General features: G+C 36.6%; 1 protein-coding gene across 3 annotated transcripts in view; it reads left to right on the plus strand.

The window, feature by feature from the left end:
- Positions 1 to 239: 239 nt before the first annotated feature.
- Positions 240 to 27,304, plus strand: part of LOC149789241 (uncharacterized) — a 121,859-nt gene continuing 94,794 nt past the window's right edge. Inside the window, exons 1-2 of one of the 3 annotated variants that reach the window (XM_089975411.1) lie at positions 240 to 435; positions 25,085 to 25,277. In XM_089975411.1, coding sequence (XP_089831537.1) covers positions 25,193 to 25,277 — 85 coding nt within the window. In that variant the 5' untranslated portion in view covers positions 240 to 435; positions 25,085 to 25,192. Of the gene's footprint in view, positions 436 to 12,738; positions 12,865 to 14,003; positions 14,071 to 25,084; positions 25,278 to 27,304 lie in introns of those variants that run through there. The other 2 variants (XM_089975412.1, XM_089975413.1) reach the window with 2 other exon arrangements.

Genomic DNA, 27,304 nt, shown 5'->3' on the forward strand with positions numbered 1-27,304 from the left:
TACTATTACTTGCGGTGCTCAATATCTGAACTTTATCTATAACGAACCTTCTGTGCGAAAAATCGATTTAAAAAAATTCTTTCCCGAAAGTTGACATTTTGAAATTTTCCAGCTAAAAATAGTATTTCTCAGAAGCTAAATCGAAAGTACTCTGTTATACGTTTGCTTTGCTGCAATTGGTTGTCTTTGTCTTGGTATTATAATGACCAATCCCAACAGGTAGGTAAAACATCGAAAAGGACAAAGCAATCGTTTTCTTAGTTTGTAAGGTGTTTTAGGTTGTTCACATACCCGGAAGACTAAATGATTCGTGATTGATCACAAATATGAAATACAACATTCAGTGATTCGTACGCCATTGAGATTTAGAGAGATGCAATGCTTTGAACTGATCGATTTCAAAGACTCGTGAAAGGATCCATATCAAAATAATATGTGAGTATTAAATATACATGATATACTATTTTGTCCAACGTAGATTGCTGTGAGGTATTATTCATGTCTGAAATGACAATTAATAACCTGCTTTTATAATTTAAATTGCAACTCTTGCATTTGCTTCTATAAAATGTGATATACTCAAGCATATTTTGAGGTATACTACATTACCGTATCGGTAGTGATCAAGTGCTGCGAATTCTGTTAACTCTACTATCACGTGTACTGACATTACGTAAAGTAGAATAATTATGGTTAATTTCCTTGTATCCCTTCTGTATGCAAAGCTGTGGGTATAACTATATGCATCTGCAAACATGTTCGTGTAGGAATCACAAGCTGCAAACCATTCCAGATACCTCTTTGAAACTTGGAATACATATTGGATGAACATTTCGTTGGTGATTTTGTCTCATTTTTAATGATTTTAGTTGTGTTCATTATTTCTATCCATCTCTCCAGTCAAAACTCAAACACCATTTAAAGTATGACTACAAGTATTGGTGAATATATTATACCTATAATCCAAATATGCCTTTTGTTATTCACAGTTCCACTGTATTTTTATTTCGATATTTACAACCGTTGTTTGTTTACTTATACATCCACCAGCCACACTTTCTATGGTGTAAATATTAGACCAGTGATCCATATATGCATGTTGTTATATATTTTTCAACAGTTTAGACAATAAAAAAGTGATTGTTGTATATTTGTCCATTCAGCCAACCATTATCCACACTTTCGTTAATGTAGTAAAAGTTCCAAACCATAGAGAAAATCTCTTTATTAAATTCGGCACACATGTTACGTTACTGGTGGAGATGTTACTTTTTATATTCACATTTGACAAGATGTCCGCTATCGCTTAACCGGCTTGAAGCAGCTCTTCTTTTTTTAGTGCCGTTTTCATGATATCTGTGCTTGTTGCCTGTTTTCATCTTCGTTATTGTGTTCATTATGTATTGGCTGTTAAATTCGTATGTGTTTCTTCATCTCCTCGTTTTGGAAATGAGAATAATTAGACTTTTTTCTCAGCTTTCTTGCTCCAATGTTTTTGAACAAACCGTCATCACGTGATACTCGCCGTCAGCCCGTTTGTGCTACGATGGACCCTCATTAATTGCTTTAAATGTTCACTCCTTGGCTCTCCACACTACATTGTGCTCTAGACTAAACGAACTGGGACTACATTCATCATTACCTAAATATAAACAGAAGCGAAAATAGAAACATTGTTTCAAAGCTGGCCGGTTTAGAACAGGAAGAAGAATTCCAGTTATCTCCCTTATGTCGGCACAACCATTTAAAAAAATTTCGACCGTTAATTTAGATAACCTAATTCAAATCCCTATTAATTCGTCAACCTTTGTGTCAACTATACAAGCAATACATCTGCGCATTGCATTATTCAATGCCCAGTCAGTAGGACCAACGGAAAAGCGCACAGAAATAGTTAATTTTATCAACGACCAAAATGTTGACATATTTTTTGTGACAGAAACATAGCTAAAAACATCAGGCGATGAACCCAAGTGTGCGGATTTAACACCCACTGGTTACTCCATCCAGTCGTTCCCCCGCAATTCTCGCGGAGGTGGAATTGCTGTCATCACAAAGAACTCCATGATAAAACATCTTAACTATACCACAACATTCAATTTCGACCACACATCTTTTGAACTAGTCCAAACCACACTCACACTGGAGCAAAGGTCATTCTATTTTTTCTGCCTATACCGCCCTCCTACTAGTAGAAAAAACAAGCTGGCTGACTCTCCCTTTTTGGAGCAGTTTCCGAATCTCCTGGAGTATGGAAATTCGATAGGTGGCAACCTGATTATTCCTGGAGATTTCAACTTTCACTTTGACTGTCCCGGAAACTCAAATACATCAAAACGCATAGATTCCATTAATGTTTTCAATCTCAAAAAGTCAGTTAACCAACCCAACCATAAACATGGTCACATTTTAGACAGGATTCTTCATAGACCTGATGCTGACATTCTACGGTCCTCCCTGGTATCCCATGACCTTGCATCAGATCACCTCTGCATTATATGCCATCTTCACGTATCATTCCCTATCCCTCCACCTTTATCTGCTACTAATAGAAACCTCCGTATGATAAATAGAACCAAATTAATGCATGACATCCAAGCTAACCAAACAACTTGCTTACCTCGTACCGCAGAGCAACTCGATAACTGTCTACGTTCATTACTTGACAAACATGCCCCAGCTACCAAGTACAGAGTATCAATTCAAAAGTGTTCTCCATGGTATAGCAGTGTTAGGGACCAGCTTCGCACTGCTAAAAAGAGACCGCCGTAAAGCTGAGAGGCTCTGGCTTTCCACCAGACTCACTATTCATAAGCAAATATATGAAGTCGCTAAGAAGAATGTCACAAATATAGTCCATGCAGCGAAATCAGCCCACTACACTACAAAGATCATGGAAAGTTCCAGCTCCAAAGAGCTGTTCGAGATTACTAACAAGCTAGGGTCAAGGAACAACTCTACACCACTTCCAACTACCTTCTCTCCAGTCGACCTTCCGGACATGTTTGCAAATTTCTTCCGTGACAAAGTACAAACCATTAGAGATAAGCTTGACACCACAATTTCAATTGACGCATCGTCACCATACAGTTGTGATACAGAATTTGAGAGTCAACCATTAGCAGCATTTGAACCTGTCTTTATGGATTTCGTACGAACAATCGTGATGAAGAGTGCACCAAAGTCATGTGAACTTGATCCAATTCCAACATCACTGCTGCTTGAGTGCTTAGATCCAGCATTGCCTTCACTAAATGATGTTATTATTACTTCTCTCTCATCTGGGGAATTCTCATCATTTTTCAAAACTGCCATTGTAAAGCCTCTGCTGAAGAAACCAACACTAGACCATAACGATTTAAAGAACTACCGCCCAGTTTCTAATCTCCCATTCATTTCAAAACTCTTAGAAAAGGTTGTTCTATCCTAACTTGTATCTCATCTAAATTCAAATAGTCTTTTTAGCAATGTACAATCTGCATATCGCCCTTGCCACAGTACTGAAATAACTCTTCTGAAAGTAGTTAATGACATTCTCTCTGCGTTGGATAGCGGAAAGATTACAGTCCTCACCCTCCTTGATTTGTTTGCAGGATTTGACACAATAGACCATGGTATATTACTTCACCGTCTCCAGCATGTATTTGGCATTCATGATACAGCCTTACTGTGGTTCAAGTCCTACTTGGTCAACATGACACAAATTGTATCTGCAAATGTAATAGACTCCAGCCCAGTTGTTCCACAGGTGTCTGTTCTTGGACCTGTTCTCCTCATTATATACACTCAGTCGCTCTCAAGTGTCATAGATCATCATCCAGTATCTCACCTGAAATTGATGCTACCATCCAAGGTGTAGAGAGGTGCATTTCTGATGTGAAATCATGGATGACTTGTAACAAGCTCCAGATGAATGATGATAAAACTGAGGCCATTCTGATCACAACACAAAGACTTTCTCATTCACATCCTTCACCTCAAACAATAAATATCAGCAACGCCAACATTAAATTCACACAATCAGAACGAAACCTAGGTGTTACTCTGGACAGTACTCTCACATTGTACCAACATGTCATGAACATATGCAAGGCTGCATATCTTGAGCTGAGACGCATCAGCTCAGTTCGCAAATATCTTTCAGTTGATCCCACTAAAACACTTGTATGTTCATTAGTACTTTCAAGACTGGACTATTGTAACTCAATTATGTCTGGTTCATCTCAATATCTGCTCCAGAAACTTCAAAAAGTTCAAAACACAGCTGCTAGGATCATACTTAGAGTACCACAATCAAAGCACACCTCCGCGCTGCTCTGTACCCTACACTAGCTATCCATTCGATCCAGAATCAAACACAAAATGTGTTCTCTGTGCTACATTTCACTGTCGGACTCTAATCCAACATACCTATCCGACCGCACCAAAGTGTACACACCAGCAAGATACTTACGCTCCTCTTATGCCAATTGTATACTCATTATTCCCACTATGAAAACAAAGTCATATGGACAGCGTTCTTTTGTATACCAGGGCCCAGCAACGTGGAATGAATTGCCCACTGAACTTAGACACAAAGACGCAGTGATCACATTTAAGAGGGCTCTCAAAACTCACTTATTTTGACAGCAAGAACAAACTTAAAGACCTAATAATGTTTCCTACCTGAAACATTCTCAGCATGTTTTTTTTTTTTTTTTAATGTTTTTCTAATTTAGTGTTGTTTGTTTTTGTAATAATATAGGTGTTGTCTAATGTTGTAAAGCGCTTAGAGCTTCTAAAGATTAGGCGCTATACAAAGTCCTCATTATTATTATTATTATTATTATTATTATTATTTGAATATTTTAAAATGTTTTGATCTGTTTATTATTCTTTCCGTCTATTATCCACACGTTAGTTTCAGTGTTAAAACACCAAACACCTTTCAGATATCTCTTTCAACCTTGACAAACACTGGTCTCTATAGAGGCGTCGATGTACCACTTTATATTCTCATTTCTTCACTTTTAAAAAATCTTTCTGTGCATCATTGCATTATCAATACTTTATTTTCAAGGCAAGCCTCCAAATCAATTTAAAATATATCTATGACATTCAATATACACATTAGACTAGTGATGTTGATGTGCCTTTTGCCATTCAAAAATCTTCATTTGCAATACACATTTTATTTCTGAAGTAAAACTTGTTATATCTATTATTTTCCTATAAACTTTTTTGTTTATAATTATTTTCTTACATGTCTGAATTAACGTTTTCACAAGATAACTGTAATATAAGTACAAATAGTATCTAAAAGTAATCAGAGCTCGTATGATTTTTAAAATGCTGAACTGACATTTAAAATCCTGATAATTTGCAAGACTTTTATTTATATCTCACACAACTACATTGTCAGGTTAAGTTTAGTTTATTTACTGTTAAATGAGCCTTTTGGTCAAAATGCTCCGGCGGGACCTTATTGCCGTTTTATGTACCATCATATTAAAATACTAGGTACGTTTTCAAGCAAAATACGTACATTTTACCCAATTTTTAAAAGTCAAAATGATTTTTTTTCTTGATACATTTTTTATCTTTTGGTAGTTTGTAGAGGAAGTTTAATTCAAACATGCGTTATATTTTGATAAAATATAATGTTAAACAGACACACACACACACACACACACACACACACACTGTGCGGGACAGATTCCTCCATAAGTGTGATTCGAAACTGTTCTTTTTCATATTTTAATGGAGATATTCCCATAACGGCTTAAACATTTTGTTTCTCGTTCCTAATAAAACTTCTCAACTGAATTTAAATCATGGCAGTTTCGACTCATCCGTCGTACTATGGATAAAAAAGTACGATAAACAAAGTTTTTTGTTTATTGTATCAGTTAACGGGAAAAAATCATTTATGATGTGGAAAAAATTCCACGTTTGGTATCGGCATCCTTAACAGGAACCATTTCTGGTCATGGTTCTGAAAAATCAAACTTTGAAGCCGATATCCATTTGATCATCTAATCACTTGTATTTTACCATCTCTTGTCTTGAGTTAATTCCCCAACACCAGCAATCATGAACATTTAAGTTAGTGTAAGAACACCTAACCCAATAATAATAATAATAATAATAATAATAACAAACATTTTGTGTGTATAAAAATAATCCATGCACTATGTTTATTTGTCACACTTATACTCTCAGCCGTATGACAAAGCTGAGAAAAATAATTTCTTTTTCTTATTTCATAGAAAACTTAGAGATATTGAAAATACTAATCCCGCAACGTTTACAAAAGTTTCTAAACGTGTACACATTGCAATAACCAAACGGATGCCATTTAATCGAAATGTTTCGAAACTTTCTTCTGATCAGTTTGACCTCGAAAATGAAGTATCTGTTTTGTTTTCTAAGTTCATGGTTAACTTAGGTTAAAAAAAACATTCACTTGCAAGTGAAAATCTAATGAACAATTCAAGGGTACTAGAAACTGTCGTGACATTCCCCCGTAGCATAGATGCACACACCAGGCTTTAAATTAATATAATATTGTTCAGTGTATATTGTAAGCTTGAGTCAAAATGAGACCAGTACATGATGTTTGGCGTTTCGCTTGAAAAGGGTTTATAAGATGCATGATTTTAGTGAGCACATTTTCTTCATATATATTAGTTAATCTTTCGAAGTAATTATATTGTAATATTACAAAATGTTTACAAGACATATTCATATAATAATTACAAATAATAATAAATATTATATTACAATCTCCTAGGAGTCCCTGGTTCGTTCATAATATAATTGTTTCTTCATTTGAAAATAATGAGGACTTACGCATGAGCTCGCCAAACTTGATCAGTGTACCGTAACGGTATAAATATGCTTGCAAAAAGGATCGAATACTTTAAACGCGACAGATAGATATAGGTCTCGTCAAAAAATTTGTTTCTAAATCTGATGTAGCTACCACCTAAATTAAATGAAGAAACAATAGGTATACAACCAAGAATTTAACATTGCTAGAAAAACAAATACAAAGTGTGCGAGAGAGAGACATCAAAATCTTTGATACAATGTATCAATCAGCAGATGCAAGAGCATATTCTGTTTCATGTAAACGTTGCACTTTTATTTAATCTGAATAACATTGTTTTAAACCGTATTTGGAACCTCGTTAAACAAAACTACTTCAAAATGAATATCGATCCTCATCTTAAAGTACTACCATGACCGATTGGACACAATACCCTGGGGACGTAAAGGAACGTTGTTGATTATATATATATATATATATATATATATATATATATATATATATATATATATATGTCTATGACTTGTAGACATTTCGACTTTAGAAAATGTAAAAGTATTACAAGTCATTATCACAGACAGAAGTAGCAAATAGGGGCGCGGCGACAGTTATTGTTTAGATAAATCCAGTAAACTTCACAATACATTTGCGCTGTCTCTACTTTGGTCTTAGGATCACTTTTGTAACTGTTTCTACAGTGGTGAGAGCAGTAGTCGTCGCTGCTGTCGAAAAAGGTTAGTTCTTTTAAAAAGGGATTTACAATTGTTACAACTACCAAATGAGGAAACACTGGTACTAAATCAGGGTTGATTGTCAGCATGATCAACGACAAATTGGAAGTTACAGAGAGAAGGAGACATCGTTGAAAAGCAGTGTTGTTTTCTGGGGTACGTACGCGTCCTAACAACACAGTACCTTCTGTAACATTCATGATGACAACAGTGGCCTCTCTTTCTAGTGAATGTTTTCTTTCGTGGTAGATTATGAATCAAAGGAACGTCAACATCAAGTCACAGAAGATGAAAACACACAAAAAATGACAGCGATGTTCCAAAGAAAGACTCACAGACAGAATAGAGACTTAAAAAAGAAAAGTATATTTTACAGACACAACACATTTATTCAAGCATATACATGGGCTGTTCTTTGGACATGTAACATTTTCTTTTGATATTAAATGGACAGTAATTAGATCAAAGTGCTTTGTTCTGTGATGATAAAATAATTTGGTTTGGATAGATCAAATGTTTTTCATTTGAAATATGGTTGCTGTTAGAAATGTAGTGTAGATTGCAATGCAGTTTTGTGTTGATCTAATGTGGGAACCTGTGCAGTTCTAATGAACATGAAATTAAAAATGCAAACATGTAAGTTCATTTAATGCATTTGCTATTACCAGCTCTAGATGACATTTTGTTTGCCTCTCACTTGCATGTAAAAGAGAGACTACATCATTCGATACGGTTGTCAGAGTAGTCTTCCTTACTACATAGTGTGTGATTCTTCCTTGGACTTCTGCCAGTGCTGAAGTCAGATTCATCATAGATTCAAGCTGATTAACTCCTATTGGCCTATGCCAATACCTGACATTGTCAACATTCTCTACCATAAAAGCTATTTAATTTGCAGTTTTTCGTCAGAACATATTTAGTTGTCGTGTGTTCCTATTCATATATGTCTATATTTATTGATTGATTTGATTCTAGATTTGCGGTGTGTGTGTGTGTGTGTGTGTGTGTGTGTGTGTGTGTGTGTTTGTGTGTGTATGTGTTGCATATTTATTTAAATTCTCAGTTTATTTACTTTAAATCCATTCATTCATTAAATTGTCTAAAATGTGTTTGGGGCATTGTTTCTTTCTCTATTTAAAAAATAAAATAAAAGCCATTAATTGAATAAATGTAAATATCTCTCCATAATTAGGACGTTTGTTTTAAGATGTATACGTTGGACATTGGGTCATATAAAGGGACTATCGTCCATCATTGATGAAGGTGTCCGTTTCGAATACTACAAGGCCTAATAAACTGGCTCTCTTTCAGGTTTAGTAGTATAATATAAGTCCGATGTTGGCTGATTCTACCTTACAAGCCAGGATTTCCTAAATAGAGGTCTATAAAACCGCATAAAAAGCAGGCAAATTTTTGCCCTTTAAAAATACTTGAAAACACGGGTTGTTTCAGGGTTTTTAGGCCTTTTTAAGATATAAAAAGCGCCGACAAAACAATGGGCGCCGAAAATTAAATGTGTTTAGCCCGTATTTCACATATTTGCTACATATACCTAAAAAAATTAAAAACATATTTATGACGACGTATTATTTTGAGAATCTAAACCTAAATAAAAATCAAAAGCGTCGACAAACTCAGATATGTTTTAACCCGTATTTCCGGTATTTGAAACCTCCTACATATACCTACATTTTGTTAAATACTGAGGCCTTGTTTCGAAAATCTAAATCTCAATCAGATAGAACCCTCCTAGAAATATCTTATCGACAAAATCATACGTGTCTAAATCACCTGTCGATCATTAAGGAATTCATCAATGGTAGAAGGCCTTGTACTTCGGACTGACTTAACATCACGCGTGTTATATTAACACAAAAGAATACGGTATCTATCACCGCCACACCCTGCACATATTGAATACGAGCTCCTAACACCTTTACTACAAGTATGACATGGTTTTGGAACTGCCAGTGGGGTTTTTTACCACTAGAGAATAATGAGGGCCGCAACGTTCCTTGAAACAGCGCTTTCCACATTTATTAATTGACCCCTGTAGGAGACATTTACATGTATTCATATGGCATAGTATATGAGCAATATTTGTTGAATAATAAATAATTTGGCTGAATTAATTTTATAGTAAGTAAATATATATTATAGGATATAATATGTCGCAAAAAAGGACAAAGATGATTAATAAGCTTCTCTTTTACGATGTAGCTGGCTGGACTGGTAGCATGCCCAACCGCCAGAACATTGCAAGACCTATATCAAAATTATATAAGAGCCTTACTGGCGTTAAAATCGCCTTGGCCAAGATCAAATGACGACTACGTTAATCTAGCAGAAAAGATTGTCGATTTACAGGACTACCAGATAGGTCTGACAATGCTATGAAAGAGCTAACAATACGATCCAACGACTATGATCTTGAGGTTACTGATAAAACAGAATTTTTGACGGACTTGATAACGAGTATAAGTTCACCAAAAACAATACCATCAAAGTCGAGACGGCCTACGTTAAAATCAACGTCGTTTAGCTTTCTTGATCTCAAAGAAATTATAAAACTAGTTTTCGCCGCTGAACTATCTAAATTTCCCACACTTAAAATAACATTATTATATGACGTTATAATGTACAAAGCGACTGATCCAGATGTGCTAGATGAGCGTGAATTCAGAGCTTCAACAAGAACTGTAATGGCTGATACAGACCTACATGATATTGCTAATGAGATATACCACCAGATAACGAAAATAACCGAACAACACACGTCATATGGATCAGGATGGGTTTTATATAAAATTACTTCTATTAAAGTGTACACGCACGCACTTGATATGATAACCGGTGGGACCTACACAGATTTGCCAGCCACAGTCATAGCGACAAAATCATATTTTAATGTCAAAAATGACGATAACAGGTGTATAATGTAGAGCTTGTTGTCACCGTTATTTCCCACCAACGATAACGCAGATCGTGTGACAAAATAAAACCATTTCAGGACCGATTAAATCTTACTGGTATTAGCTTTTGCAACACCAACCAAACAAATAGCAAGGATAGAACAACAAAACAGCTCACTGTTCCCAGGTGGAATTAATGCATTTTCAATTACCGATGCAAACAAGCCTTTTCCCTTTAGCATCTCACAACTAGCAAAACAAACCAATGATCATACAATGAATTTATTATTATAGAAAAAACACTTTGTTTGGATCAAAATGTTTAGTAAGTTTATTAGTACAACACTATCTAATCATCAGCATAAAGTTCATTTCTGTTATAAATGTCTGAGCAGATTTCAAACACGTGATAAACTGCACGATCATAGTAATTACAGTAACGTCATTCTCAGAACAATGCCAACTAAGGAAAAATCACTGTTACATTTTAACAAGTACGAACGAACTAGAATAATACCATTTGTAATATACGGTGATTACGAATCATTTTTGTGCCATGCAAAAATAATAAATGTTACCGTGGTATAGATCCATGCCAAATGTATCTACAAAACAATACGAGTCAAACAGCATATTCCAGCATCGTACGCGTTAAATACAGTTTGTACTATCAAGGAATTTTAAAAACTGTCACCAATTTATCGAGTTAACAACGATGATGACTTACCACCACAGGTGCACATGTTGAAATCCTTATTCGAAGAAGAGAACAGAATTACAAAAATACTATTGAGATTTAATGATCATCCAGTGCCTGATGCTAACAAAGAATTGCATAAGATGAAATACACTATGGTTTGTAAAAAATATTTTACCAACGATGATCCAATTGAAAACAGAAAAGTTCCATATATTAACGGTTTAACAGGAATTTATCTAGGGCCAGCACACAAACAATGCCGTGACAAGCGTAACACGCAAACATTTATTCCAGTAATTTTCCACAATTTACGAGGTCATAATGGTAATTTTATTCTACAAGCGCTTGGCCATCCTGATATCGTACAATACTGTATCGATAAAAAGAACTAAACTCTGTAGCATTCCTAACAACATGGAGAAATTTATTGCAATTACAATTGGCAGATTATGATAGTTATCAGTTTATGAAATCATCTCTCGATGCACTAGCAAAGAACTGTAATAATTTTCCACAATTAAGTAAACACTTTGATAAATCAAAAATAAAATATCTTACTGCAAAAGGCATTTTCCCATACGAATACTTTGATGGCCCTTATCGATTTACTGATCGATTTACTGATCGATTTACTAGGCTGCATGACCGGATAAATCCAGGTTTTATTCATGATTGACATAAAAATGTAACTGATGCATAATATCAGCATGCAACACAAGTTTGGAAAGAATTTAATAGTAAAATCTTTGGCGATTATCATGATTTATATTTATACACCGACGTGTTGTTATTATCCGATATTTTCCAACAATTTCGCAAAACCGGCCTAGACTGTTACGGCTTAGATCAAGCCTGGTATTACTCAGCGACAAGCCTTTCCTGGGACGCATTAACAAAAAACATCGCAGAAAAAACTTGAGTTGTTAACAGATCCTAATATGTTTTATTTTATCGAGAAAAGTATCCGCGGTGGCATCAATGTAATAGTTTTTATTATAAAAAAACACGCACGCGCCAACAATAAATACATGAAAGATTTTAACCCAGAAAAACCTATCAAGTATATTATTTATCTATACAAAAATAACTGATATGACTGGTCAATGGCAATGCCCTATAGTGGATTTAAGTGGATAACCATGAAAGAATTCCTGGGAGTTAGAATAAATACAACCTGATCGATAATGCGAAAAGAACCCATCGAACTGAAATAATGTATTTGAAAGGAAATTTGACGAATTACGGATATTTTTCTTCGGCATGTAAAACTGATCGGGTTGTAATGTGCAAGAATTTCAATGAAATTATTTGACAGCACTTCTTAGATGGCGACTAAAGTATATTATGTGATTTTCTCACTCGAGTTTGAGAAAGCTGCCATATTTAAATTTAAGACTGTTCAACTATATAACGATGTCATAGATATTAATAGCTCGAAATAAAATTATCTCTTGTATTAATTTGTATGGATATGCATACCGCATACTATGTACCAAAATATGGTGTGACTCTTTTTTCAAACATAAGGTAATTCAGTAGGAGAGTCATTTTAATAGGTGTTCGTATTTGTACACTTATGCACCACGAACACTTGAAGTGAGTAGTAAGTTCCTCGTGAAAGCTCGTGCTTTAGTAATTGAAGTCCCGACTCTTTCAGAAAATTCTGCAGATAGATTCGTTTTATAGATAACTACTAGAATCCACTGGCAGGTTAGTGTGATTTTGTTTCATTTTTGTACGTGTCAGTATGTATTTTGTGACATTCATTTATTTCAGAATCAGGAACAGCCATTTAGCTTCTAATTGTGAACGTGTTTCTCATTGACATCTTTTTGTTAATATTGTTCTAGCTTAATTTTAATCCGTATCTGATAATTTGTTATCAACATGTATTGTTGGACTATATCAATGTTACAATAAGGCAAAGAAGAAACTCCATAATTTATGTAACTTGTATGCAATCTACTTTATGCTAGACTAGAAAATATTACATTCGTAACTTCAGGCCTGTTTCTTTTTCTGATTCCGTCTACAAATGAATACCATAAACCTTTAACCATCATACGTATTATATTCCTAAAATAGTAAGAAATTGTACCCGGTGACAGAAAATACGTGCTATTTGAATAAGAAAAGTCTCGTGGAGAGGTTAATATCATAATGGGACGTGAGTAATTTGATTCATGCATTAAAAGTAACATACATTGATTGTGTGTAGCAGTATTTGCAACATTGTAATGTACGGATATACAACCTTTCTGAATGTCAAGGGTCATTTGACCTACCAGAAAGCAAACAATTTTGTAATATTTTTAAGATCAATAGAAGGTGGCGAAATATAGTGATATCGAGTTCTTTACTTATTCCTTATTCCTTATTCAGATGAATAAAAAATAAGTAACCAGTTACGATTCAATAAGAAATAAGTAACCAGTTACTTATTCCCGATTCCACCATTTCTAAATGCACTTGATTACTTATTCCTTACATCCTGTTGGCTATTCATTCCTTATTCCCAAATCAATAAGTAATTGGTTACCACTTACCTGTTGTCAATTGAAGCTCTTCATGGCATTCATTGCTATTATTCTGACTCAGTTGGGGCTGTATAAGGTTGAATACAGACAGATCATCGATTATATGTAGGATCGGTTCAGGATATTGCTAGGTATGGTATACATGTTTAGTAATTTGAGATATGATTAATTAGTTGTTTTGTAGGTGTTTGGATCGTGTCTTCTGGTACATGGCGTGAAGTAATAGTATTCGGATTCTAAAGTGTGAAATTGAAGATTTCTCTTGTGTGGACACAATATGCTTAGAGGATAATTATTTGGGGGTATTTACGAGTTTAAGAAGCCTTCAGTTGACATCGACTCTTTTGAAGCCCATGGAAACGTTGAAACAAGCATACAGGTACCGTGTATGAAAGAACTCATAATGTGGATCACTTTTGTTAATAATTTGTACGTACTAACCCACTAGTAGCAAAGGAGGCCTGCATAGAGTCATATCATTTTATATATGGAAAGCAAGGGGGTAGTATTATAGGGTCGAAATGTATAGGTCAAAATGTTTTAGGTCAAAATGTATAAGGTCTGTGTAGGTCAAATGAAAATGTATAAGGCCTGTATAGAGTCAAGGGAAATAGAACAGGGTGGGACTGTCTAGGGACAAGGGTGTATAGGGTCAATATATACAAATAAACAAACATTTATACTACATAAAGACAAAAAAATGTTTTGGCAACAGAGTATAAATCTTTTCGAGGCAATGGAATGGCCCTGAAAAAGGGCCTTTTATTTCTTTTTTTTTTTTTTCTTCTATTTCATCCACTTCGTCCACCAATATCTTATTCTTTCTATCAAATTCATCTTCTTCTCCTTCTTTTTTCCTTCGGGATCTAATCTAGATGACCCATCTTTCTAAACTTTTCTTGTATTTTCCTCCAGTTTTCATTAAGTCTGTCAAAGTCTTCTTTTTTCTTCTTATTTTCCTTTTCCTTCCTCTCCTTTGCCTAGGTAGGTTTGACCTTTTTCACTTCTTCTTCCATTACGTTTCTTACAAGACTCTCGGTCTTATATAAGTCAGTTAGTCTCATTTTTACACAACTTAAGGGTGGGTACGGACAATACAAGAACGCCTCTATCTTTTCTAAAAAAAAATCCGTTGTCACTACCATCAAACACAAGGCTTTTTCAACAAACCCACTTTGAAGTGTTCGTATGGAATCAGTCCTCTCATCTCCTTCTCTTCCTACCACCATACTTATTTAATCAAGTCCCTCGCTTCTTTAATGTTGTCACCCGTCTTGTTACACACTGTTGAGTAGCTGGATATTCCCAATAGTTCTCCTCTACCACTTACTCCGCCTCACCATACAATCCCAAACCACTCCAAAATCATCTAAGCAGCTCATGTTTTTAGTTGTTGACACTTCAATGAGGGATAGCCACACTAGCGAACGCTTCGCTTTATATTCCTCAAAAATGGACGTGAAGGAAAACCCCCCTCACCCAAACTACACATATCACATCCCAAACATTCACAAGAGATGTTAGCATGGACTATAAGAAACTGTTTTGCATAGGTTTTACAAACCAACACACCGTTGAAAACAAAACACACAATACTCTATACTATCACATATTCCAGCAGGGAAGCCCTTTTTTTTAACAAAAACATACTAACAATGACATCCAATCACCAAAGACACTCTCGCATAAGCAATGTTAGTAAGTCTCTATAGTCACACCACTAACCCTCTCACACAAATACAAAATTAGAATAGGGAGATGGGGTTTTATCTAAAAATTAGACATACACACATATATGTAAGACCTTGTTAGCTTAGAATGTAAGAGAAGGAGATGAAAGCAAACAAAAGATTCTCTCACACACCTTATATACCATCCAACACCCCATAAAACACTATCCATTACATCATATATACCATCCAACACACGATACATACACTATTCTAATCGCCTTGTGTTCGATTAGAGTGTAAGAGTAGGAGCTGAAAGCAAACAAAACGTACTCTCACACATCTTACCTACCATCCAACACCCCATAAAAACACTATCCATTACATCATATATTCCATCCATCATCCCCACAAACTATCCAAAAACATCCTGTGTTAGCTTAGAATGTAGGAGAATAGCTGAAAACAAACAAAACATAATATTCCTTACGCCACAAAAATAATATCCATCACAATCCCACACACCCCATAAACACTATTTTCATCGCCTTCTGTTCGCTTAGAGTTTAAGAGATGGAACTGAAAGCAAACAAAACATACTCTCATCTTAAATACCATCCAACACCCAGTAAAATAATATGCATTACACTATCTATACCACATATCACTCCACACACTATCCAAAAAATATCCTGTGTTAGCTTAGAGGGTAAGAGAAGGAGATGAAAGCAAACAAAACCTACACTCATACACATTATACACCATTGAAACCCCATAAAATGCTACCCATTATACTATCTATACCATCTATCACTCCAAACACAAAGCAAACAAATTCCTGCGTTAGCTTAGAGTGTAAGAGAATGGGCTGAAAGCAAACAAAACATACTCTTAGACATCTTCTCTACCATCCAATACTAAATAAAAATACTATCCATTATATCATCTATACCATCCATTACCCCCACCCATTATCCCAAAAACGTCCTGTGTGAGCTTAGAGTGTAAGAGAAGAAGCTGGAAGCAAACAAAATATACTATCCCTTAAAGATAATATCCATCACACCACTATACCATCCAACATCCCATACAAGTACATTCCATTGCACCATCTATACCATGCATCACCCCACACACTATCCAAAACATTCTGTGTTGGCTTAGAGTGAAAGAGAAGCAGATGAAATCTCACAAAATATGTTATCCCTTAAATCCCCAAAATAATATCCATCACACCAACTATACCATGCAACACCCTTAAACACACTATTCCAAACGTATTGTGGTAGCTTCGAGTGTAAAAGAAGGAGATGAAATCTCACAAAGATAATATAGAATATACCTATATCATTCAGCAACCCATACACAATCCAAACACACCTTATGTAGCATCTAAACTCTCACACCAACTATCGGAAGATAAGGGTATTGTGTAAAAGAAGATGATGAAATCTAACAAACATTCAGGAAGGAAGGAAGAGAAAGCAGCGAAATCAATTGCATCTGATGGGAACCGGGTATGAAAAACACAGACAGTGTTCATCGATTGTATCAATACAAAGTACTAACTGAACACTTACTTAAAGGAGTTTGATTTTAAGGCCTCTTAGAAAGTATCTAGTTAGGGATCAGTTAAAATAGTAGGAAATGTTTAAAGAAACTGCGTGGAGCTGATTTCGAATTCAAAGAAAATTCGTTTTGCCGATTTCGAGAAATTTGCGGCTAGATACAGGGTAGGGTACAACACATGCCGTAATATTATATCCTTAGAAGGTTTTGGCACGGACCCACCTGTACAATTTATCTCTAGAGGAAATCAACCTAGGAAGGAAGCCCTGGAATCAGCAAAATAAGGGGCACCCTATGGCTACCAGGTATGAAACACAGGAAAATGTTAATAGATTGTATCAATATTTTGTACAAATGCAACCCTTACTTGGAGGAGTTTGATTTCAACACCTCTTGGAAAGTATATATTTAGGGATCTGTTCAAACAGTAGGAAAAGTTTAAAGATACTTCGTGGAGCCGATTTCAAGTAATTTGCCGCTAGATAACGGGGACCGGGTGCAATACATCTCCTAAGATTTTATCTTACGCATACAGTTTGGCCGTTACGTCCCTTCTTCAAACATCTTTGACATGGATCCCGCTTTAACATTTTTATCTCTGGAGGATCGAATCCACGCTGGGCGAAAGTCATGCCGATTTTCGTCCATATGAATCAGTGACATAAGTGGTACCCTATGAGTACCGGGTAGGAAAAAGACAGACACTGTGCATCGATTGTATCGATAATTTATTATCTGAACCCCTACTTAGAGGCGTTGATTTCAAGGCATATTGGACAGTATCTAGTAATGAATCTGTTCAAACAGTAGGAAAAGTTAAAAGAGAATTCACTGAGCCGATTTCGAGAAAAAGGGAGATCAATATATGATAAGTTTAATAAAGCCCTAAAAGAGATTATCTCTTAATTCCATATAGACGCAGTCCAAATCCTAAAATTATTTTGACATGGACTCTGTTTTAATTTTTTACCAAGGTATTTGGTCGACCACGAAAAATGTACTTAGAAAATTAGTCGAGAGTAATAGGAGTTTCCTATGGATTATTGGCAGTATTAAACCGTTAATGTTTGACCTTCCACCACGGAGATTCTTTGCAGTACGGTTTTTGAGCTCGATATACATAGTTATTAATGAGCAAGACGAGTCGGATCTTTAACTTTTCAGCGATACCGGGCATTTTTGCAGATAGCGCATGCACACCTTTCGCTTATTGTGAGCAACGGATACGTGGTTGAATTTGATGTTATTGCTTTCTTGACCGTCATCGACACTGCTTTAATACGATCGCGAAGACCCCGTGCGACGCATTGTTCGAAACAGAACCGGTTTTCAGGCCCCCGACTTGGGTAAGAGTGGGACGTCCCTACCACAATGGCAGGGGAATCGTCGTAAGATTACTGCCGACCTAAGTGCTGAAGTTGTAGTAATAATCGCTACCTCCACCCCACCCCCACTTCCTATTAAACACATTTTGCTGCAGAGAATGAGCGATTAACCCCAGATGTGAGCGAATAGGCTTCGGGTGGTCTCGGTGGCCCCACTGCTCTATGTTGATCTGGACCGTGGCCTCATCACTTTGCAGCCTGATAGGGGAATGTACCCTTTCGCAATAGCTTATATATCTTGCTGATATCGGCACCTCTTTTGCTAGATGCCCCTCGGCCATACGTTTCAGTGATGCAAGTTTAAATTGTTGAAGGTCCAAAGAATTAAAGTAACTATGGCGCCTGAACCCTGTACGTAGACTTTGAGGCCCTAGCCACGGATGGCCCCTACGGTGAACATGAACTCTCCGCTGTGAATAAAATATACCACCAACGGCCTATCAACGTGTTCCAGATCGAGGTTTACTAAGTAGAAGTCTACTCCCGTGACAGTGAAAGTGTCGCCGTTGTTGTTTGGGGCAAAACCGACAAACGCTTGCTTGAGTCTCATCTGAAAACAAAACCGGCGAGTTTGGCGTTATAGTTCCACCGACACCGGCGGCATTATCTGTGAACTACACAATTGGCATTCCCGGTGCTTCTTTGGTGCAAAAGCTGTATAATGGGTGACACGAAGTTTGTTTACACACATAGGTATATGATGAGTTCTACTGTGATATCGACAATCCTTCTTTGCGCCCATTGTATTGAGGCTCTTCGATCGGTATTTGTTTGGGCGTGTTCAAAGTACCTAGGCCGTATTTCCATAAGCAAGGAAACCGTGAGCTCTTGCGTGTTTTTTTCCACATTTTACTTGACTTTATATAATAGGTGTTACACGGGTTGGAGAATTAATAGCCGAATTATGTAAAATAAAACCGTTTTCATTTACCTTTAACCAGCGCGTGGCATATATTTGGGACGAGCAGCATGGTGCAACCAATGTCGTTTACGCTGTCACGGCACATAGCTGAAATGCTTAATTCGTTGCTAGTTCGAAAATCCAGGATCCTATATGCATTGATAGAACAAGGATACACCCCAGGTTCAGCCTCAAACACTCGCATGTAGTGTATATATATATATATATATATATATATATATATATATATATATATATATATATATATATATATATATATATATATATATATATATATATATATATATATATATGTATGTATGTATGTATGTATTTATTTATTTATTTATTTATTTATTTATTTATAAGGCCCTCTGCTCTCTCCAAAAGACGGTTCCTCCTGGAGGAGATGAAAGGGAATATAATATTTTCGTCAGCGTAAGCATATTATCTGTCACAAAGAAGACTAAGAAGTTAAAGCGTCGTTTAATATTGTCGACATAAGCCTTTCGAACGGTGTTTTGCGGTACGTGAGAGTTCGCTCAAGTTACGATCTTGTTTGTGGCCATATACAAGATTCGACAATGATATCGTCGCCCTTGTTGCCGGCCACGTTAATATTAAAGGCGACATGTTAGTCGACGCATGTTGTTGACTGTTGTGACTAACCTCTCAATCATTCTGTTGAGGTATTGTTTTCTGATCGTGTCTTTGTCGTCGACGTACGTCTTTGCGGCAATGTCTTGGCGATCAACTTATATTTCGCGGCGGCGTTTTCTGGCCGAGCAGGACATCCACCGGTTTGCCGCTGTCATTCCGGATTCCTATGAAAGAAATCAAAGTATATAGTATTAATTATAGAGAATTAGAAATATACACCAGACACTTTACACTATACATAATCCTATCCACCTTGATTTCTTTCATAGAAATTCGGAATGACTGTGTAGATAGATGAGAATTAATTACTAGGTCGTCATGCGAGTGTGTCTGCATCATTATGTTTTTGATGTGTGCTTAGTCCTGATGGAATATGGTCTGGTGTGTGCAGGCAAGACGATGGGTGCCGTTTACCCGCGTACCTGGGTTCGAATCTCCGTAGAGTACGAATTAAAAATTATCTGAACTGTATGATTGTATTATTTGTATTAAATATTAATTCTGCCTACAATTATCAAGCATTCTCCTATAGAATCCAGGGATAGCACTTTTCGTTCTGTCTGGTAGATATTGATAATTCTCTCTCTCTCTCTCTCTCTCTCTCTCTCTCTCTCTCTCTCTATATATATATATATATATATATATATATATATATATATATATATATATATATATATATATATATATATATATAAGCTTTAATACATGTACGGCCTTTGTAATCCTTTGTATTCCCACCACCCATATATTTAGCGTCAGATATCTCGAGATCAGATTGACGAATATTTGTATTAGCTTTGTCTACTGTTTGAACTGATCCCTAACTCCGAACTGTAAAACAGGGATTGAAATCAAAATTCTCTAAGATAAAGTTTCCGCATAGCAGTGTTTGCCTACATTCTGTCCAAAGACTATAGCGGCTTTTGTGCCGCTGCTATTGATAAAGACCCTTCTACTTCTCCGATTGCTTTCAACGGAGATCATCGTTATTTCCTTTGGAAGATAAATGTATCACTACGTCTAAACTATCAATTAACGATCCTTGTAAAAATCATTTAAGTGTTGATCTGTCTCACATATGTTCACTTATGGGCTAAAGAGGTAATCTCCTTATGGACTTGATTGCATCTAACATACCCTGCGCCCATTATTTCTCAAAATCTGTACGATGAACTCTTTCAAACATTTCCTATAGTTGGAGTAGGTCCCTGTCTAGACACTGTCCAAGAGGCGTTGAAATCACATTCCTCTAAGTATGGGTTCGATCAGTACAAACGATAATTACATCACTGTGTATGATTTTCATGTCCGGTACCCATAGGATGCCACTTATCTCGCTGATTCCTCTCGACGAAATTCATCAATACCTCTCGACGAAATTCATCAATATTTCCTTCATGTAATGTGTTGTACCCGACCCTCTTTATCTAGCCGTGATTTTTCCGAAATCGTCTTGACGATTTATATTCAAACCTTTCCTACCTTTGGAACAGAACCCTGACTAGATTGTTTCCAAGAGCCGATTAATCAAACTCCTCTAAGTATGGGTTCAGTTGGTACAAAATATTGATGCTATAGATGCAAAGTGTGTTTAGCATACCCGGGACACAAAGGGTGCCACTTAGTTCGCTGTTTCCTCTGGACGAAATTCATCAGGACTTCCTTCGTGGGTCGACTATGTCCCCTAGAGATAAAATGTCAAAGAAAGGTCGGTGTGAAAACTATTTAAAGAGTGGACATAATAGTCCAACTGTAAACGTAAGATGTAATCTTGTTACGACATGTTGTACCCGATTCCCATTTTATCTACCCGCAAATGTTTGGAAATCGACTCGACGAATATTCTTGAAACTCCTCCTGTTGTTCGATCGGATCCTTAAATAGATACTTTCTGAGAAGCATTGAATTTAAAATCCTCTAAGTAGGGGTTCACTTAGTACAAAAAATTGATACAATCTATTAACATGTGCGTGTTTTTCATATATGGTACCCTAAGAGCGCCCCTTATATCATCGTCAGAACTTCCTTCGTTGGTGCACTCTATCCCCTAGAGATAAAATGTCAAAGAATGGTCCATGCCAATTATTTTTAAACAGGGTACGTAATACCCAACTGTATACGTAAAACATAATCTTACAGCAAGTGTTCTCTTTTAGCTAGTTGAGAATTTCTCAAAATCGGCTTGACACCTTTTCTCTAAACTTTTCCTGCTGTTAGATCAAATTACTAAATAGATACTCTCTTAGAGGCGATGAAATCAGGATCCTCTAAGTAGGGGTTCACTTAGTACAAAATATTGATACAGTCTATTCAAATGCGTGTCTTTCATATCCGGTAATCACAGGCTAGCCCTTGTTTCACTGATTCCTCTCGACAAAATTCGTCAGAATATCCCTCGTGTGTCGACTCTATTCCCTAAACATAAAACGTTAAAGGGTCCATGTCCTTTCTGCTTATGTTGAACCCGATCCCCTTTATGTTGCGCGAGTTTCTCGTAATCGGCTCAACGTATTTTCTTTAAACTTTTCCTACTGTTGTAACAGATCCTTATCTACAGTCCAAGATGCGATGAAGTCAATATCCTGTAAGTAGGGATGCAATCGGTACAAAATACAGCATTGATAGAATCTATCCACATCTTGCGGTATTTTCATAACCGGTACCTATAGGGTGCCCTTTATTTCTCTGATTCCTCTGGACAAACTTCATCAGAACTAAAACGATGGGTCGACATTATTCCCTAGAGAACGGTCCATGTCAAAACACATTAAAGAAGCAATGTAATGGCCCAACTTTATACATTTGTACGGCAAATTTCTCGGAATCGGCTTGACGAATTGTCTTTGACCTTTTGTTACTGTTGGAACTGGTCTCTGGTTATAGACTTTCAAACGGTGTTGATATCAAAAAGTTGTAAGTAGGGATTGAATTAGTATAAATTATTGATACAATCTATCGATATGTTGCGTGATTTACATACCCGGTGCCCATAGGATGCACCTTATGTTGCTGATGTCTCCAGACAAAAGACATCAGAACTTCCTTCGTGGGTCGACTCTATCTCCTAGAGATAAAATGTCAATTGCAACAAAATTATTGATATAATCTATCCACATTGTGTGTTGTTGTTTTTTTTCATACAAGGTACCATCTGGGTGCCCTTATTTCTCTGATTCGTCTAGACGAAATTCGTCAATACTTCCATTCTGGGTGGACTCAGTTCCCTAGAGATAAAATGTCAAAGAACGATCTATGTCAAATCTCTTTAATGTGGGGACGTATTGGCCCTACAGTATATGTTAGATATAATCTTCTTACGGCATGTATTGTACTAGCCCCCTCCCCCCCCCCCAGGACTTTATGTTGCGTCCAGTTTCTCGAAATCTGCTCGAAGGATTTTTGTTTTGTTTACTTTGGCTATTGTTGGAACAGACTCCGGACTAGAAAGTGTCCAAGAAACGTTGAAATAAAAATCATTTCGATGGCGGTTTAGTTCCTTCAAGACATTGACAGAATTTGTCCACATTATGCGTGATTTCATACCCAGTACCTTTATGCTTGTTTCCCCTTCTCCAAGGAATTAATGGCAACAGTCGACGACAGCTGAAGGTGTCTTAAACTTGTAAATACTCCAAATAATTATCCTCTAAGCACATTATGACCACACAAGAGAAATTTCCAATGTCACACTTGTATGGGGTGGGGGTGGGGGGAAATTTTTGCACTAGTCATTAGTAAGCTTTTCGAAGCAGAATACAAATATTTCATGGCACGCGTCAAAAGACACTACCCAAACACCTAACACAATTAATTAATCATATTTCAAATTACTAAACATTTATATCTAATAATATCCTAATCTCTTCCTATTTGTAGTCCGTAATATGTCTGTATTCAGCTTCATATAACTGGTACGAAAGAACACTCGTATTTCGCCAGTTGCGTTAGAAGAACAGCAATGAATGCCCTGAAGAGCTTTCAATCGACAATAAGTGGTAATAAGGAATGAATAGCCAACTTAATGTGAATGAAGAATAAGTAGCCAAATTATGTAGAAATGATTTAATCGAGAATAAGTAACTATTTCGTATTGACTCGGTATCTGGTTACTTATTCCTTATTAAATCGGGAATAACGAATAAGTTAACCAATTTGATGTCAATTGGTTTTCCCTGACAGCTGTCACCAGCATGTGGACACTCTTGTATATCATAATGAGGGTCTTTCAGTTTGTTGACACGCTGCGCCAGTTATGCAGCGAAATAGCTATGAGTATACTATATTTTGAGTTATCTGTGCTTGTTAACCGATCGGTCAATCACAAAGTAGTACCTTTGTTATGTTATTGTTATTGTAGGGTTTAACGCCATTTTTCAGCACACGATAGGCTATGCATGGCGGCCAGTATTATTGGTGGAGGAAGAACCCGGGAAAACCCCGGAAAGAACCACCGACCCACGAGAAGCTACTGGCAAGCTTTCTCACATACCCACATCAGCCGAATCCGAGACTCGAACCCACGCAGACAGAGGTGAGATTGCAGTGATCCGTAACGGAGAGCGCTTTAGACACTCGGCCACTCGGGGCCCCAAGTAGTACCTTTGATGACAATATGTGTAACAAGAATACAATACCCCGATGGAATCCCAGTGACATGACAAACACAAAATGATTTCACTTCTGTATTTAGATACGAAGAAACATGTTCTATCTCTAATGTTTGCATTGAACTGGATGAATGTATTCCAATAGATCAGTGGAGAAACAAGTTAATAAACATATATATCCGTGTTATGCAAGTTCACGTACAGATTTGTCCTCATGCACCCTCTCTCCCCACCCAAAGCAGTCAAATTATCTGACCATATGTTTTTAAAATATAATAGCATTTCAATAGATCTGATTTAATTTTGACTTTCTTAAAAATGAGTAATGCTGTTGTAGAGTATGCGAGACAATTAGTTTTCTAATGATAATATGCCTTATACGCTTTGTTTTCGTCCTTTGTTTTTTTTTTTTTTTTTTTTATAGCAGTACCGCTGAAACATCGGTGGCATTCACAGGATCAAATATTCAAACACTCCAGCTTACTCGACTGAAAGATAACAATGATCTGTGGATCACTATGTGCTTACTGTAACATACACAGTTCATTTTCGAGTTGTAAAATGGGTTCATAATAATGTTATTATTTATCTTAATTTTCAGAATTGTGATGCCTAGTGGTGAATTAAAAAAAAAAACAACTCGATCGGGCCGGAAGTTGACTGGCTCATTCATTCTACTTGAACCTGTGGTACGCCTCATCCCTCGGAAATGACTGATCTCTCTAGGGATCCTACTGCGGTAGGAGACACTGTGTCTGGGGCGTCTCCAATCAAGGCAGTTCATGCAAATACTGGTGAGTGTGTGGCACATGTTTCATTTCCATCACAGGTTAATGTAAATAATGTAGCTCATCAGAAAGTTTGATTGCAATTCAAATTCATAGCAGTATCTGTCACAGTTAAATTCAAGATGTTTGTTTTTTGTCATTCATTTTCAGCATTAGCTCCGTCACGTATGCAAATATAATCCCTTGTTCAGTAATTTACTTCATTATAGATACATCACCTACAAATGGTGGAAGATATGAAAACACAAAACATTACCTTTAAATTGAATGCTGAACTGCAGTGAAGAGCCAAAGCCGTAAACACAACCAGGATTCAAGCCAATTTTCAGAAGGTCATCTAGAGTCGAAATCTCATAGAGAGAGAGAGAGAGACAGAGACAGACAGAGAGACAGAGAGAGAGACAGACAGAGACAGAGACAGAAAGAGAGACACAGATAGAGAGACAGAGAGATTTTCTCATTTATTCCATAATAGAATGTGTCGGTCCCTATCACAAATATTTCACATGGTGACGCACAATCAATCCACACAATTAGATTTTAGTAGGGACTGCTGGGCTCCATTGACGTTTATGCGACTCTGACCTAAACTCAGTAAAACTAATACAGAGAAATCTACCTGTTTTGCTAACATTATTTTTCCTATCTCAATCTGGTTATCTCAGACCAGTCGTCTCAGTCATGGTGTCCACGCGCAAGGGACTACTTTGTCAAAGGACGCAACCATTGTTGTCTTCTGCTTGGTCTGGTGGAGTTGTTATCCGATCAAAACGACAATTTGGGAAATTTACCAAAATATTTTTTGGAGATAAGAAGCAAATAATTTACAAAAAGAAATTTTTTTAAAAATAATTATATCTATCTAAAAATATTTTATGAACAAACGTCCAAGTGATTTTTTGTGACCCTGATCATCCATTTTACTTCGCTCTTTTAACTCAGATGCATGCACCTGAGCCGAATGAGAAATGTTTTACAGGCACCAGTTGGGGCCTGAAAGCTTAACTCACTAATGAAGAAAAAAAATGACTATGAATGTCAATTTGCCCTATTTGGCTTCTAAACGCATTGCAAACTCGAGCGTGAGAAAATATATGACTCAGAAACGAACAGTAAAGAATATTCCAAAAACACAGGCTATGCACAACACTGACCACAAAAATCTCAACTCTCTCTCTCAACAACTACAGACAAGTGAAGAAAACATCCATATCGTACCCTAGTTGAATCAAACATATACCTGCAATCTAATGACAAGCACTAGGGGTATGAACATACGTTTTATGGAGGGGCGAAACGACCATTTTTTAAATCAAGCCTTGTACAAAATGGGGTGTGGATGGGCTCATACCTGTATCAGAAATGCCGAGCAGAGCCTTGTATCGATCCCAAAATCTATCTTTGGAGATGTCCCTGAGGTAAAACAAAAAACAACTAGTGTTAATCCGACCCCGTTGGGGTGTATTTAAGGGTCCGTTTCTATCATCAAGACTTTAAAGAAAATGTTGATTTCTTAATTACCAAAGCCGATCCAAGCCTTGTATGTAAGCCTGGTTGGCAAGATTCAGTGGTGTCTCCATGTTATTTTTAGCAGGGCAGTATAACTACAGCAATGTTCCGGTGTTGTAGTTCGGGGTAAATAGATATAATACATTATGTGCTTACTTGTTTAATCTTATAGTATCTTTTTTCTAATTTAATAATTTCATATTGCTAAAAAACATATACACGATTGGTTTCTAATCATGGATTCTCTCAATAGAAAATCTTCTGAGATATCCTTTAGCGTCATATTAGTGTGATTCACCCCCCCCCCCCCACCCATCCCGCATTTTACGCATGGTTTTGGCCTCCGCAGACACTTGCTAAATGATATTCACAATACTCATCTCAACAAGATTTTCCACAACGCGTTGTTTACCCCATCATAAGCTACTTACAACTACTTTTTTGCTCTGGACATTATTATGTTATATTCCGGGATAATGTTCAATTCGAGAAATTAATTGCCTTAAATAAAAAATGGATAAGTG

Source organism: Sinohyriopsis cumingii, chromosome 11 (assembly GCF_028554795.1).
Source record: "Sinohyriopsis cumingii isolate HCF-2022 chromosome 11, ASM2855479v2, whole genome shotgun sequence".
NCBI classification, from domain to species: Eukaryota; Metazoa; Mollusca; class Bivalvia; order Unionida; family Unionidae; genus Sinohyriopsis; species Sinohyriopsis cumingii.